A 15130-nucleotide genomic window follows, 5' to 3' on the forward strand; every position below is an offset into this window, starting at 1 on the left:
AGCAGAGCTCCTACTACAATGCAACTCAAACACGAACGCGATGGATATCCCAATGGCCCGTCTCCGATTGTCTGATTACAAACCAAAATGCAAACGTGTAAAATGCAGGGGAATCAGACAAAGACTTTAAAAATTAAAGAACAAACTTCCCTTACTCACCACCTTGCTGATCAACGCCCAGTCACTGAGGGGAAAAGTGGATGAGCTGTCAGCGAATCTGCGCTTCCTACGCAAATAACGGGAGGCCTGTTTGCTGGCATTTACTGAGACTTGGCTGGATGACAGAGTCCCGGACAGAGAATTGGAGCCGGCCGACTTCACTCTGGTCAGAGCGGACCGTGATCTGACAGTCACAGGGAAACTTCACGACAGGGGGCGTCTGCCTGCTTGTCAGGGACCAGTGGTGTAAATCGATCCTGGTAAGAGAGAGACTCTGTACCCCCGACATTGAACTGCTGTCTGTGTCATTGCGACCTTACTATCTGCCCCGTGAGTTCCCTCAATTGTTTGTTACCGTTGTGTACATTCAACCTAAAGCTAATATAACAAAGGCATCAGAGATGATTTATAATCTGTCACAGAAAGTGGAATCCATCTCCCCCGACGCACCCAATGTATTTTAGGGGATTTTAACAGCTGTACTTCGCACAAAGTCCTGCGCACATACCACCAGTATGTGAAATGTCACACTAGGAAAAATAGGACTCTTGATTTGTGCTATGGGACAATACCAAAGGCGTTCTCTGCCACCACCAGACCTCCCCTGAGGACATCAGACCACAATGTGGTCTACCTCCGGCCAACCTACTGTCGGCTCTTGGAGAGGGAGAAACCCTGTAACTTGTTTGTTTCATGGGTTTCTTCTTGCTGGCTTGTGATGTCTGGAGCCTGTATTGTTATGTGCCCTCCTCACTGTTTGCCTAGATTAGACTTGCAGATTGAGAAATGAGTAGACGTACCACCTCCACGACGACTAGATGCTCTCAGACTATGAGAGAAAATGTAGTCAGCTGAAGAAAAAGCAGCTGGAGTAGCAGTGTTCTCTGGGGTGATCCATGTCTCAGTCAGGGCCAACAGTCAAGGGACTGAAGGGCAGCATAGTCTGAGATGAACTAGGCATTCTTGATAGATCTTATCTAACCTCTAATTAGATCATTTCTTTCTTTCGGGACATGAATACCAAGCATGTCCACTTCACCACTACACGGTAATGCAAAATATATACGTTTCAATTATATTTACCATAATGTGTTTGTAAACTTACCATTAAAAAGTACCGTGGTGAGTGAGTGTCCATATAGCTGTACCATGTTATTTGTACTGCTACTGAGTAGGTTAAGTAATCCCTCTCACCCCACCCCCCTAAGTTTTAGATGCACTATTGTTAAGTGACTGTCCCACTGGATGTCATAAGGTGAATGCACCAATTTGTAAGTCGCTCTGGATAAGAGCGTCTGCTAAATGACTTAAATGTAAATGTAAATGTAAACCTTCAATTGTTCTCCCCTATTCCACCTGCTAAAACCTCCCCACATCCCATGTTGGGTTGTCTTCCCAGAGACTGGCAGACCACCCCTGTCCACCTGTATCCTAGGGCCTTTGAGAGATTGGGACTCATCCTTTAAAAATAACACACAGTGCCATCTACACAACAGAAGCATATCAACTGCCAAAGAATTTCCAACGTTGATTGTATTGTATACAGTAAAAAACAAAAATACAACTATTTTTGGTGTTGTTGCATATATTAATTTATTTACACAATTAACAAATAATATGCGTAATGTTGGCAGTTCATACGAAGGAATGTTACCTATAACCAGGAATGGCATTACAAAAATTACATTTTTGGCCAGCAATTATTATTTTTGCAAACAATTATTGTGGTTCATCCTGTATTGTCTCTATCATCATTAACCCATAGTAACAGATGTGGGATACACACATAAATCAAATCAAATCAAATTTTATTTGTCACATACACATGGTTAGCAGATGTTAATGCGAGTGTAGCGAAATGCTTGTGCTTCTAGTTCCGACAATGCAGTGATAACCAACAAGTAATCTAACTAACAATTCCAAAACTACTGTCTTATACACAGTGTAAGGGGATAAGGAACATGTACATAAGGATATATGAATGAGTGATGGTACAGAGCAGCATACAGTAGATGGTATCGAGTACAGTATATACATATGAGATGAGTGTGTAGACAAAGTAAACAAAGTGGCATAGTTAAAGTGGCTAGTGATACATGTGTTACATAAGGATGCAGTCGATGATGTAGAGTACAGTATATACATATGCATATGAGATGAATAATGTAGGGTAAGTAACATTATATAAGGTAGCATTGTTTAAAGTGGCTAGTGATATATTTACATCATTTCCCATCAATTCCCATTATTAAAATGGCTGGAGTTGGGTCAGTGTCAATGACAGTGTGTTGGCAGCAGCCACTCAGTGTTAGTGGTGGCTGTTTAACAGTCTGATGGCCTTGAGATAGAAGCTGTTTTTCAGTCTCTCGGTCCCAGCTTTGATGCACCTGTACTGACCTCGCCTTCTGGATGATAGCGGGGTGAACAGGCAGTGGTTCGGGTGGTTGATGTCCTTGATGATCTTTATGGCCTTCCTGTAACAACGGGTGGTGTAGGTGTCCTGGAGGGCAGGTAGTTTGCCCCCGGTGATGCGTTGTGCAGTCCTCACTACCCTCTGGAGAGCCTTACGGTTGAGGGCGGAGCAGTTGCCGTACCAGGCGGTGATACAGCCCGCCAGGATGCTCTCGATTGTGCATCTGTAGAAGTTTGTGAGTGCTTTTGGTGACAAGCCGAATTTCTTCAGCCTCCTGAGGTTGAATAGGCGCTGCTGCGCTTCTTCACGACGCTGTCAGTGTGAGTGGACCAATTCAGTTTGTCTGTGATGTGTATGCCGAGGAACTTAAAACTAGCTACCCTCTCCACTACTGTTCCATCGATGTGGATAGGGGGGTGTTCCCTCTGCTGTTTCCTGAAGTCCACAATCATCTCCTTAGTTTTGTTGACGTTGACTGTGAGGTTATTTTCCTGACACCACACTCCGAGGGCCCTCACCTCCTCCCTGTAGGCCGTCTCGTCGTTGTTGGTAATCAAGCCTACCACTGTTGTGTCGTCCGCAAACTTGATGATTGAGTTGGAGGCGTGCGTGGCCACGCAGTCGTGGGTGAACAGGGACTACAGGAGAGGGCTCAGAACGCACCCTTGTGGGGCCCCCGTGTTGAGGATCAGTGGGGTGGAGATGTTGTTGCCTACCCTCACCACCTGGGGGCGGCCCGTCAGGAAGTCCAGTACCCAGTTGCACAGGGCGGGGTCGAGACCCAGGGTCTCGAGCTTGATGACGAGCTTGGAGGGTACTATGGTGTTGAATGCCGAGCTGTAGTCGATGAACAGCATTCTCACATAGGTATTCCTCTTGTCCAGGTGGGTTAGGGCAGTGTGCAGTGTGGTTGAGATTGCATCGTCTGTGGACCTATTTGGGCGGTAAGCAAATTGGAGTGGGTCTAGGGTGTCAGGTAGGGTGGAGGTGATATGGTCCTTGACTAGTCTCTCAAAGCACTTCATGATGACGGAAGTGAGTGCTACGGGGCGGTAGTGGTTTAGCTCAGTTACCTTAGCTTTCTTGGGAACAGGAACAATGGTGGCCCTCTTGAAGCATGTGGGAACAGCAGACTGGTATAGGGATTGATTGAATATGTCCGTAAACACACCGGCCAGCTGGTCTGCGCATGCTCTGAGGGCGCGGCTGGGGATGCCGTCTGGGCCTGCAGCCTTGCGAGGGTTAACACGTTTAAATGTCTTACTCACCTCAGCTGCAGTGAAGGAGAGACCGCATGTTTCCGTTGCAGGCCGTGTCAGTGGCACTGTATTGTCCTCAAAGCGGGCAAAAAAGTTATTTAATCTGCATGGGAGCAAGACATCCTGGTCCGTGACTGGGCTGGATTTCATCTTGTAGTCCGACAGGATGCTCTCGATTGTGAATCTGGAGAAGTTTGTGAGTGCTTTTGGTGACAAGCAGAATTTCTTCAGCCTCCTGAGGTTGAAGAGGCGCTGCAGCGCCTTCTTCACAACGCTGTCTGTGTGGGTGGACCAATTCAGCTTGTCCGTGATGTGTACGCCGAGGAACTTACTACCCTCTCCACTACTGTCCCGTCGATGTGGATAGGGGGGTGCTCCCTTTGCTGTTTTCTGAAATCCACAATCATGTCCTTTGTTTTGTTGACTTTGAGTGTGAGGTTATTTTCCTGACATCACACTACATACTGTACATAATATACAGTATTCAGTGTTTAATGTGTACTTTATATTGTATTTATACGGGGCTTATTTATAAAAGAGACCTAGGTCTCTATGTCTTCCCTGTCAAAATAAAGGTTCAATATGCTTGCCATAACAAAGGGGTTGAATAATGATTGACTCGAGACATTTCAGCTTTTCATATTTAATTAATTTGTAGAAAATTATCAAAACATTATTGCACTTTGACATTATGGAGTCTTGTATGTAGGCCAGTGACACATCACAATTTAATCATAAAATAAATGTCAAGGGGTGTGAATACTTTGAAGGAACTGTACCTCTTTAAAGCCTTTCAAATGTAACATTTGTTCTTTAATTGTTAAGTTACTACTTTGTTAAACACTAACGCTAAACCCTCACTTTAGATTAGGGACAAACTAATGATTACTAAATGGTTTATAAAGGACCTATATTAAACATCTTATTATCTTATGAATCATTAATACATCAGTTAAAATATAAAAGTTTATAAATGTGTGAATAACTAGGTTACTAACATTTACAAATGTGGGCGTAATGATTAAGTGTGATCAAACTTTTTGTAAATGCCTTATGACAAAACCAACAGAGTAAAATTGGTTGAAATGTAATTGTAACCAGTTTTGCCAGCTCTGAAGTATTATTTAAGTAAGCAAGTTGGCTGGCACAAATCCAAGCCAGTCAGCAGACACAGTGTTGTTGTGGACATAAAAGTCTATGAAAGGTTTTCTAGAGGTATTACGGAGTGCTTATGGATGTATTATGTAACCCTTATTTAGAGCCCACATGTTTTCCCCCATCCATAAACACACAGTGAAGAGGAAGACGATACATGCACTTTGGTGCTGAGATTCTGTAAAATAAAGACAGGGAATACTTGTGCAGAGAAAACCATGCACGCCCTCATGTGACATTTAATAGTGACCCAATTCTATATTTCGACCCCAAGTCTAGTTCCCCTAATGCCTACCTAAGCAGTGTTCACTGATCTAAAATGAATGGACAGTGATCTTATGGAGTTACACAGTTGATATAAGGAAGTCAAGTCAAATGAAATGAATTCAGTAGGCCCTAATTTATGGATTTCACATGATAGGCAGGGGCACAGCCATTGGTGAGCCTGGGAGGGCATAGGCCCACCCACTTCAGAGCCAGGCCCAGCCAATCAGAATGAGTTTTTATCTACAAAAAAAGGCTTTATTACAGACAGGGATACTCCTCAGTATCATCAGCTTTCTGGGTGGCTGGTCTCAGACGATCCCACAGGTGAAGAAGCCGGATGTGGTCCTGGGCTGACATGGTTACACGTGGTCTGCGGTTGCGATACCGGTTGGATGTTTTGCCAAATTCTCATTTTTTTTTGTTGGAGGTGGCTTATGGTAGACAAATTAATTCTCTGGCAACTTAGATTCCAGGCTGTATCACAACCGGCCGTGATTGGGAGTCCCATAGGGCGGCGCACAATTGGCCAGCATCGTCTGGGTTAGGGTTTGGCTGCGGTAGGCCGTCATTGTAAATAAGAATTTGTTCTTAACTGACTTGCCTAGTTAAATAAAATAAATAATAATTTACTCCAGGCATTGTTTGATACAATTTAAGGACTTTAAACTTTTTATTTCACCAGGTAAGTGGAATGAGAACACATTCTCATTTACAGCAACGAATTATGGAATAGTTACAGAGGAGAGGAGGGAGATGAATGAGCCAATTGTACAGTACACTTATCTAAGACAAAGTTGCATAGGATTTACCCCGAAGGGGAAGGAAGCAGGTAGGGTGGGCTTATCCTTTTGGGGGGTATTTTTTTCTAACTTCTTTGTCTGTTGATTGAATTAAGTCCGGGTTTGACCTTTTCTTCCCCTTTCCATGCTATTTTTGATATATCTACTTTGTTTAAACATGTCAATCAACTTCTGTGATAAATTATTTGTTACTGTTATCGTTTGTGTTCAAAAGGAGATATCAAAATGATTTCTACATTCGTAAACTTGAATCTTCATTTAAAAATGAAACATATTTGAAACACAAAGCCCCAACGAGAGGGAAGGGCTAGAGGTTTGTTAAGTTAGAAGGCATGAGCCAGCGTCACGGTAACCGAGCCGTTTCTGGGTGTAGAGCCTATCTGGAGAGGTTGCGTGAAGGAGACAGCTTTCATCATACAAGCCCCGCCTCCTGCCAGACAGCAGTAAACCCAAACACTCAGGGTGAGGGAGGGGCTGGACTCTGTCGCCTTGAGAACCGTTGGAAGTATGGCAGGGATGGAAAGGGGCTGGGAAAGATTTGGGATGTCCCCGGTCACCACCTGGTTCCCTACCAACCACTCGTTACCTGTACAACACAGGAAATAGTTAGGCAATATCCTATTTAATGGCACACATACAGTCAACTCATCATAGAATAATATAATATAGCGGATATCAAGCACACATTTCACTCTATCAAGACATTATCTTAACATAAATGGTAGTATTGCTTGCTGTTTGGGATTTTAGGCTGGCTTTCTGTACAGCACTTTGAGATATCAGCTTATCTAAGGGCTATATAAATACATTTGATTTGATTTAGAGAGAGACTGAGAACAGGAGTGTTTGAATGGCATGTCTGGAAAGAGGGAACAAAGCAAGAGAAAAGATGCAGCTACATCAGTCAGCATGTCAATTTGTACTTCAACATATGGTGTGAGAGAGTGTGCGTCTGCCACTACAACCCCCGATGTAAGGTTTATTTCATATCCAGGTTTGCTTTGACCTTGAATGGGGGAGTGGAAACTATAATGCCCTTCAAACCACAGCAATTTAACTGGAACACTCACTGGAGCCCATTACAGAACATTAAATTGAAAGGGAATGTTTTAGTAACTTTTTCCAGCTTGAGGCATGAATGGGAACAGCTTCACAGTCACGTGAACAAGGTTATGTTTCAAAATGTTGACAACATTGTGCCCTACTGAACATTACACTGGTGTAATTTTCATTACCTTCTGCTGACAGGGTCCAAAAGCTGGGTGCGTCTTCAGTGAGCTTGGTGCCCTCTGGTAGCGATAGCACCAGCTCCAAGTTGATAGTCTGTCCTGGTGACACTGCCAGCGGTGGCATCTTCACCATAGAAGCAGATTTGGGGAGCTTGGGGACTTTACAAGGTCCAGCGGACTTAGTTGGTGCAGAGTCTACCGCGTCCTCCAATGAAATGGGGAACTACAAGAGGGTGAGAGAAGAGAAACACTTTTCTTTGGTGTTTCTAAAAGAGAAGCTGTATTAAAAAGAGTCCAAGCAAAAGCAAGCCCCATAACATCTATGGCTTTCCACTTGTTCCCTCTTAAAAAATTTTTTTTTGAGCAGAGGTCCAGTAGTTTCAAACCAAAATGTTTTTGGCAAACTATACTTTTTTAATATGAAAGCTTCCGAACAGATAGATACATGTTTATTCACACACACAATCATGCTCTTTCTGTCACACACACCCCTCACCAGTGACACAGTCTTGGTGTCCAGGTCCAAGACTTTGAGCTGGTGGTTGTTGGTGTCAGCTACATACAGCACCCTGCCCCCCTCCCCGACACACAGGCCACCAGGCTCATTGAAGCTGGACTCAGTCAACCCTGGCCCTAACACGTCACCTGCTTCCCCTGTCCCAGCCACAACCAGACACTGCCTGGTTTTTGGGTCCACCACTTTGATCTAAAACAAACAAACACAGCAAGGTTAAGAGGGATTCGATTTGTGAGTACTCTATACAAGCAGACCAAACATACATGCACTCTGCCCTGAAGGCCTACTGTCTTTTCAAGAAGCAATCTCCAATCTCACAGCAGAGAATATGAAGGCTTTACATATGTATTGTCTATTGGCTGTTTCAGAGAAAACATCCAATGACACACCACAAGCTCTTCCTCTTGATGACTTTGTCACTGATGTGAAACTACACTGTATTTTAGGACATGTGAACATTACCACGTCTGAAAAACGGACCTTGTGGTTGTAGGAATCCGCCACATAGAGGAGGCCTTGGTCAGGAGCCCAGGCCACACCGAGAGGGTGCTGGAGCTTTGCGTCCACTCCTTTCCCGTCCACGTCCCCAAACGCAAACAGGTTCTGTCCCCAAAAAACACCACATGAAAAACATGAGTGACGTTACATGTTTCAACTCATTGTAATGCCACTAGTCATCCATCCATCTAGGGCAGGGTTGTCAAACATGTGGCCCAGTTGGAGGGACTCCAATTCGGGCAACAGATTGTTTGGGATATTTTGTTTTGAAACTGTGTAGGAAGAATAATAGACCTACATTCATACAGCTTGACTGTCCAGCTCGCTTAATAAATGACTCAAATGAAAGCATTGAAAATCCACCAAACTATGGAGAGAGGAAATGTTGCTAATTTTCAATGTGAACCTCATTGAAGAGGTTGCCCCTGGGGCAGAATTAGTTTGGCACCCCTGTTCTAGGGCCAATTTCGAGTCAGCAGCCTTGCCATTTTTCAGAGTATTAGGAATCTGAACTGAGTCAACTATTTGTTAAATGAAGCCTTCTGATTGGCCAGAGTATAAAGATTGACTTGATGATGAAGCAGTGCATTGATTGTATTTCAGAAATTGTACTACATTAGGCCTTTCCTCGACAAATCATCTGAAGTTTCTAAAGACAGATTACTTTCATATGTATAAAATTGAAAACAATGCTCTTCTTGAGGGAGGTTAGTGTAGGTGTGTATTCATTATTAACATCAGGTAAAACATTTTGCAACGGTTTGCTAATGAAAATGAGTGTTTCTTAAAAAGGTCCAATGCAGATGTTTTTATCTCAATATCAAATCCTTTCTGGGCAACAATCAGGTACCTGACTGTTTTCAATTAAAATTGTCAAAAAAAAAAAAAAAAGCATCTTAGCAAAGGGCAATTTCTCTAGCAAGAAATTGACTAGGATTGTTTGGGGAGGCCGAAAACCGAAAATGAACTGTTATTGGCAGAGAGGTGGAACTCGTTCTTATTGGTCTATTAACTAATTTACCACATGGTGATGTCACCATGGAATGCCAAAAGTCCATCCCACCAAAACAGGTTGAAATTTCAGGCAGTCTTTTCTGAAATATTCTACAAAATGTTATGCTGTTTTCAAATAAAACACAATAGAGAGAGAGAGAGAGAGAGAGAGAGACCCAACCCGTTGCTGGCAGCAGTGCGATAAGGAACAGAGAGAAAAATGATTGCAGTTAATGTGAAGCCATTGTCAATGGTAGAGGATGTCGGCTTCAATACCCTAATGGCATATCTAGAACCAGAATATAAGATGCCATGTCGAAAAACCGTGACGGCCGTGATGGTGAAATTGTACAATGATCGTTCTGCATGTACAAAGCGTGAGCCTTACGTGGATTCAACAAAAGATTGTTGGACGTCTATGAACATCACTGCAAAGAGCCATCACATTGATGAGAAGTGGGACATGACGTCCCATGTACTGACAAATGAGAACATGGAGAGACAACAGAGAACAGCATAAATACCATTGTTGCTTAGTGGGTGGGGAACAGCAGTAAGGTGAGCGCCTTCTGGTAGGTAGCCAGGACTGAGGTAGATTGAAATGCATTGCCCCCTAGAGGTCATACGGATGACCAACTTAATTAATTTAATTTAGATTTATTTATTTTTTTTACATTTCAAATGTTAAGAAAATGTTTACATGTATCATAACCCTAGCACTAAGTACTAAGCGTTGGTTGGGCTAAGCAGAAATGGACACAAAGGAAATCCACTCATTTGTGCCCTGCCCTAAACATCCTCACCGGACACAAAATTGGTAGTTAGCGAAATGGAGCTTGCAGAGGATATTTTCAATGGGTGTATTTCAAAACGTGAGTAGTTTTTTTCGCCTGCGACATGAAAGCTAACGTTACAAGCTTTCAACCACTTACTGGTGGTTGTTTACATACACTTGGGTTGGAGTCAGTAAAACTAGTTTTTCAACCTCTCCATAAATGTATTCTACCAAAATATAGTTTTGGCAAGTCGGTTAGGACATTACTTTGTGCATGACACAAGTCATTTTTCCAACAATTGTTTACGGACAGATTATTCCACTTATAATTATCACAATTATAAGTGATTATCACAATTCCAGTGAGTCAGAAGTTTACATACACTAAGTTGACTGTGCCTTAAAACAGCTTGGAAAATTCCAGAAAATGTCATGGCTTTAGAAGCTTCTTGATAGGCTAATTGACATCATTGGAGTCAATTGGAGGTGTACCTGTGGATGTATTTCAAGGCCTACCTTCAAACTCAGTGCCTCTTTGCTTGACATCATGGGAAAATCAATAGAAATCAGCCAAGACCTCAAAACAAATTGCAGACCTCCATAAGAAATCTTTGGGAGAATTTTCCAAAACGCCTGAAGGTACCACATTCATCTGTACAAACAAAAGTACGCAAGTATTAACACCATTGGACCACGCAGCAGTCATACCACTTAGGAAGGAGACACGTTCTGTCTCCTAGAGATGAACGTACTTTGGTGCGAAAAGTGCAAATCAATCCCAGAACAGCAGCAAAAGGACCTTGTGGAGATGCTGGAGGAAACAGGTACAAAAGTATCTATATATCCACAGTAAAATGAGTCCTATATCAACATAACCTGAAAGGGCGCACAGCAAGGAAGAAGCCACTGCTCCAAAACCGCCGTAAAAAAAGCCAGACTACTGTTTCCAACTGCACATGGGGACAAAGATCGTACTTTTTGGAGAAATGTCCTCTGGCCTGATGAAACAAAAATAGAACTGTTTGGCCATAATGACCATCGTTATGTTTGGAGGAAAAAGGAGGATGCTTGCAAGCCAAAGAACACCATCCCAACTGTGAAGCACGGGGGTGGCAGCATCATGGGGGTGCTTTGGTGCAGGAGGGACTGGTGTACTTCACAAAATAGATGACATCATGAGGGAGGGAAATGATGAGACGTCTTGTGGATATATTGAAGCAACATCAGTCAGGAAGTTAAAGCTTGGTCGCAAATAGGTCTGCCAAATGGACAATGACCCTAAGCATACTTCCAAAGTTGTGGCAAAATGGCTTAAGGACAAAAAAGTCAAGGTATTGGAGTGGCCATCACAAAGTCCTGACCTCAATCCCATTCAAAATTTGTGGGCAGAACTAAAAAAGCGTGTGCGAGCAATGAGGCCTACAAACCTGATTCAGTTACACCAGCTGTCAGGAGGAATGGGCCAAAATTCACCCAACTGATTGTGGGAAGCTTGTGGAAGGCTACCCGAAACGTTTGACCCAAGTTAAACAATTTAAAGGCGATACACTCAATTAGTATTTGGTAGCATGTAAATTTCTGACCCACTGGGAATGTGATGCAAGAAATAAAAAGCTGAAATAAATCACTACCATTTTTCTGACGTTTCACATTCTTAAAATAAAGTGGTGATTGTAACTGAACTAAGACAGGGAATTTTTACTAGGATTAAACGTCAGGAATTGAGAAAAACTTTGTTTAAATGTAGTTGGCTAAGGTGTATGTATGTAAACTTCCGACTTCAACTGTACATCCGCATTGTGTACATCTGTCATGTTTCCGAGATGTTTTTTAAAGAGCACAATTCCCAAACTCGTGATTTGTTGGGACTGTTGTCTGCCTGAAGAGCACCCTCCCCAGAATTGTTTTTCTCCCCTTTCAAAGGGGCCAAGAGAAATCCTTGTGTTCCCCAGACCTAGTGCTGTTGCCCTAGGTCTGGTATTTCCAAGACTACACTATAGCCCAGTGGTTCCCAACTCTAGTCCTCAAGTACCCCCAAAAGCACACATTTTTTGCTGTGATTTTAATAAACAGAAATAGCTTATTTACATAAGTATTCCGACCATTTGCGATAAGACTCAAAATTGAGTTCATGTGCATCCTGTTTCCAGTGATCATCCTTGAAATATTTATACAGGTTGATTGGATTTACCTGTGGTAAATACAATTGATTGGACATGATTTGGAAAGGCACATCTGCCTATATAAAGTATTACAGTTGACAGTGCAAGTCAAAGCAAAAACCAAGCCATGAGGTCAAAGGAATTGTCCGTAGAGCTTTGAGGCACAGATCTGGGGAAGGGTACCGAAACATTTCTGCAGCATTGAAGGTCCCCAAGAACAGTGGCCTCCATCATTCTTAAATGTAAGAAATTTGGAACCACCAAGACTTCCTGGAGCTGAACACCTGGCCAAACTGACCAATCGGGGTAGAAGGGCCTTGGTCAGGGAGGTGACCAAGAACCCATTGGTCACTCTGACAGAGCTCCAGAATTCCTATGTGGCGAACCGTACAGAAGGACAACCATCTCTGCAGCACTCCACCAATCAGGCCTTGTTGGTAGAGTGGCCAGACAGAAGCCACTCCTCAGTAAAAGGCACAACAGCCGCTTGGAGTTTGCCAAAAGGCACCTAAAAGGAAAAAGCAAAGGGGTCTGAATACTTTCCGAATGCAAAGACTGACACCTATTGGTAGATGGGTAAAAAAAGAAAAAAGACTGAATATCCCTTTGAGCATGGTGAAGTTATTAATTACACTTTGTAAATGTAATGTAAATGGATGGTATTACACCATCAATACATATAGTTCTTCGCCATACAGTGTGTGGGTGGGCCATTTCAGATCGTCAGTGATGTGTATGCCGAGGAACTTGAAGCTTTCCACCTGCTCCACTGCGGTCACGTTGAAGTGGATAGGGGGGTGCTCCCTCTTTCGTTTCCTGAAGTACACTATCAGCTCCTTTGTTTTGTCGACATTGAGTGAGAGGTTATTTTCTTGGCACCACACTTCCAGGGTCCTCACCTCTCTGTAGGCGGTCTCATCATTGTTGGTAATCAGACCTACTACTGTTGTGTCTTCTGCAAACTTGATGATTGAGTTGGAGGATTGCGTGGCCACGCAGTCCTGGGTGAACAGGGAGTACAGGAGGGGGCTGAGCACTCACAATTGTGGGGTCCCTGTGTTGAGGATCAACAAAGTGGAGGTGTTGTTTCTACCTTCACCACCTGGGGGCAACCAGTCAGAAAGTCCAGGACCCAGTTGCACACGGTGGGGTTCAGTCCCAGTGCCCCGAGCTTAAAGATGAGCTTGGAGGGTACTATGATGTTGAATGCTGAGCTATAGTCAATGAACAGGATTCTTACACAGGTAGCTCTCTTGTACAGATGAGATAGGTCAGTGTGCAGTGCGATTGCATCGTCTGTGGATCTATTGGGGCGGTAAGCCCCTAAGTGGGTCTAGGGTGTCAGGTAAGGTAGATGTATGATCCTTAACTAGCCTCTCAAAGCACTTCATGATGACAGAAGTGAGTGCTATGAGGCGATGGTTATTTAGTTCAGCTACCTTTACTTCTTGGGTACAGGAACAATGGTAGACATCATGAAGCAAGTGGGGACAGCAGACTGGGATAGGGAGAGATTGAATAGGTCCGTAAACACTCCAGCCAGCTGGTCTGCGCATGCTCTGAGAACGCAGCCAGGGATGCCATCTGGGCCGGAAGCCTTGCGGGGGTTAACATGCTTAAATATCTTACTCAAGTCGGCCACGGAGAAGGAGAGCCCACAAGGGGCCGTGTTGGTGGCACTGTGTTATCCTCAAAGCGGGCAAAGAAGGTGTTTAGCTTGTCCGGAAGCAAGACCTCAGTGTCCAGGACATGGCTGATTTTCCTTTTGTAGTCTGTGATTGTCTGTAGACCCTGCCACATACGTCTCGTGTCTGGGCCGTATAATTGCGACTCTACTTGGACTCTATACTGACTTTTTGCCTGTTTGATTGCCTTACGAAAGGAATAGCTACACTGTGTTCTGCCATAAAATCCCCAGCTACAATAAATGTGGCCTCAGGATGTGGTCTTTACTTTGCATAAAGTCCAGTGAAGTATACACGGCTGTATATATAACCGAAGAGAAATCGCTTGGGAGGTAATACGGTCGGCATTTGATTGTGACATATTCTAGGTCGGATGAACAGAAGGACCTGAGTTTCTGTATGTTATCACAATCATACCATCACTGGTTAATCGTGAAACATACACCCTTTCTTCTTCACGGAGAGTTCTTTATTCTTGTCTGTGCGATATACTGAGAACCCAGCTGGCTGTATGGACAAAGACAGTATATCCCCAGAGAGCCATGGTTTCATGAAATAGAGTATGTTACAATCCCTGGAAGGAGATTCTCACCCTGAGCTTGTCTACATCTTTATCCAGAGACTGAACATTAGCGAGAAATATACTTGGAAGCAGTGGATAGTGTGCGCGCCTCATTAGTCAGACAAGAAGTCCACTCCGAATACCTCTTATCCCCCGGTGGTATTTTGGATCAGCCTCTGGAATCAGTTCGTAATCCCGGTCGTAATGCTGGTGAGTTACCACCGCTCTGATATCCAAAATGTCTTTCCGGCAGTATGTAATAAACAATTCCCTGGACTAATAATGCAAGAAAAAAAAACACACAAAAACTGCAAATACTGCAAAGTTACTTAGGAGATCGAAGCATAGTTGCCCTATCTGTCAGCGCCATCTTTATATTTAAATATTAATTTAACCTTTAATTAACTAGGCAAGTCAGTTAAGATCAAGTTCTTCTTTACAATGACGGCCTACCCCGTCCAAACCGTAACCCGGACGACGGGCCAATTGTGCGCCGCCCTATAGGACTCCCAATCACGGACGGTTGTTATACAGGGTCTGTAGTTGCTTGCTTTATTAACCATAAAGACTCACTGCTGTCATCGCTGCCAAAGGTGCTTCTACAGAGTACTGACTCAGGGGTGTGAATACTTCCAGTAACAGTCAAAAGTTTGTCT

General features: G+C 43.5%; 1 protein-coding gene across 1 annotated transcript in view; it reads right to left on the minus strand.

The window, feature by feature from the left end:
* Positions 1–4458: 4458 nt before the first annotated feature.
* nhlrc2 (NHL repeat containing 2) overlaps positions 4459–15130 on the minus strand; it is a 49010-nt gene continuing 38338 nt past the window's right edge. The window contains exons 9-12 of the mRNA XM_046356513.1: positions 8280–8402; positions 7779–7988; positions 7289–7505; positions 4459–6639 (exon numbers count right to left, since the gene is read on the minus strand). Of these exons, the coding sequence (XP_046212469.1) occupies positions 6377–6639; positions 7289–7505; positions 7779–7988; positions 8280–8402 (813 nt within the window). The 3' untranslated portion in view covers positions 4459–6376. The remainder of the gene's footprint in view (positions 6640–7288; positions 7506–7778; positions 7989–8279; positions 8403–15130) is intronic.

The sequence above is a fragment of the Oncorhynchus gorbuscha genome, linkage group LG07 (assembly GCF_021184085.1).
Source record: "Oncorhynchus gorbuscha isolate QuinsamMale2020 ecotype Even-year linkage group LG07, OgorEven_v1.0, whole genome shotgun sequence".
Classification (NCBI taxonomy): domain Eukaryota; kingdom Metazoa; phylum Chordata; class Actinopteri; order Salmoniformes; family Salmonidae; genus Oncorhynchus; species Oncorhynchus gorbuscha.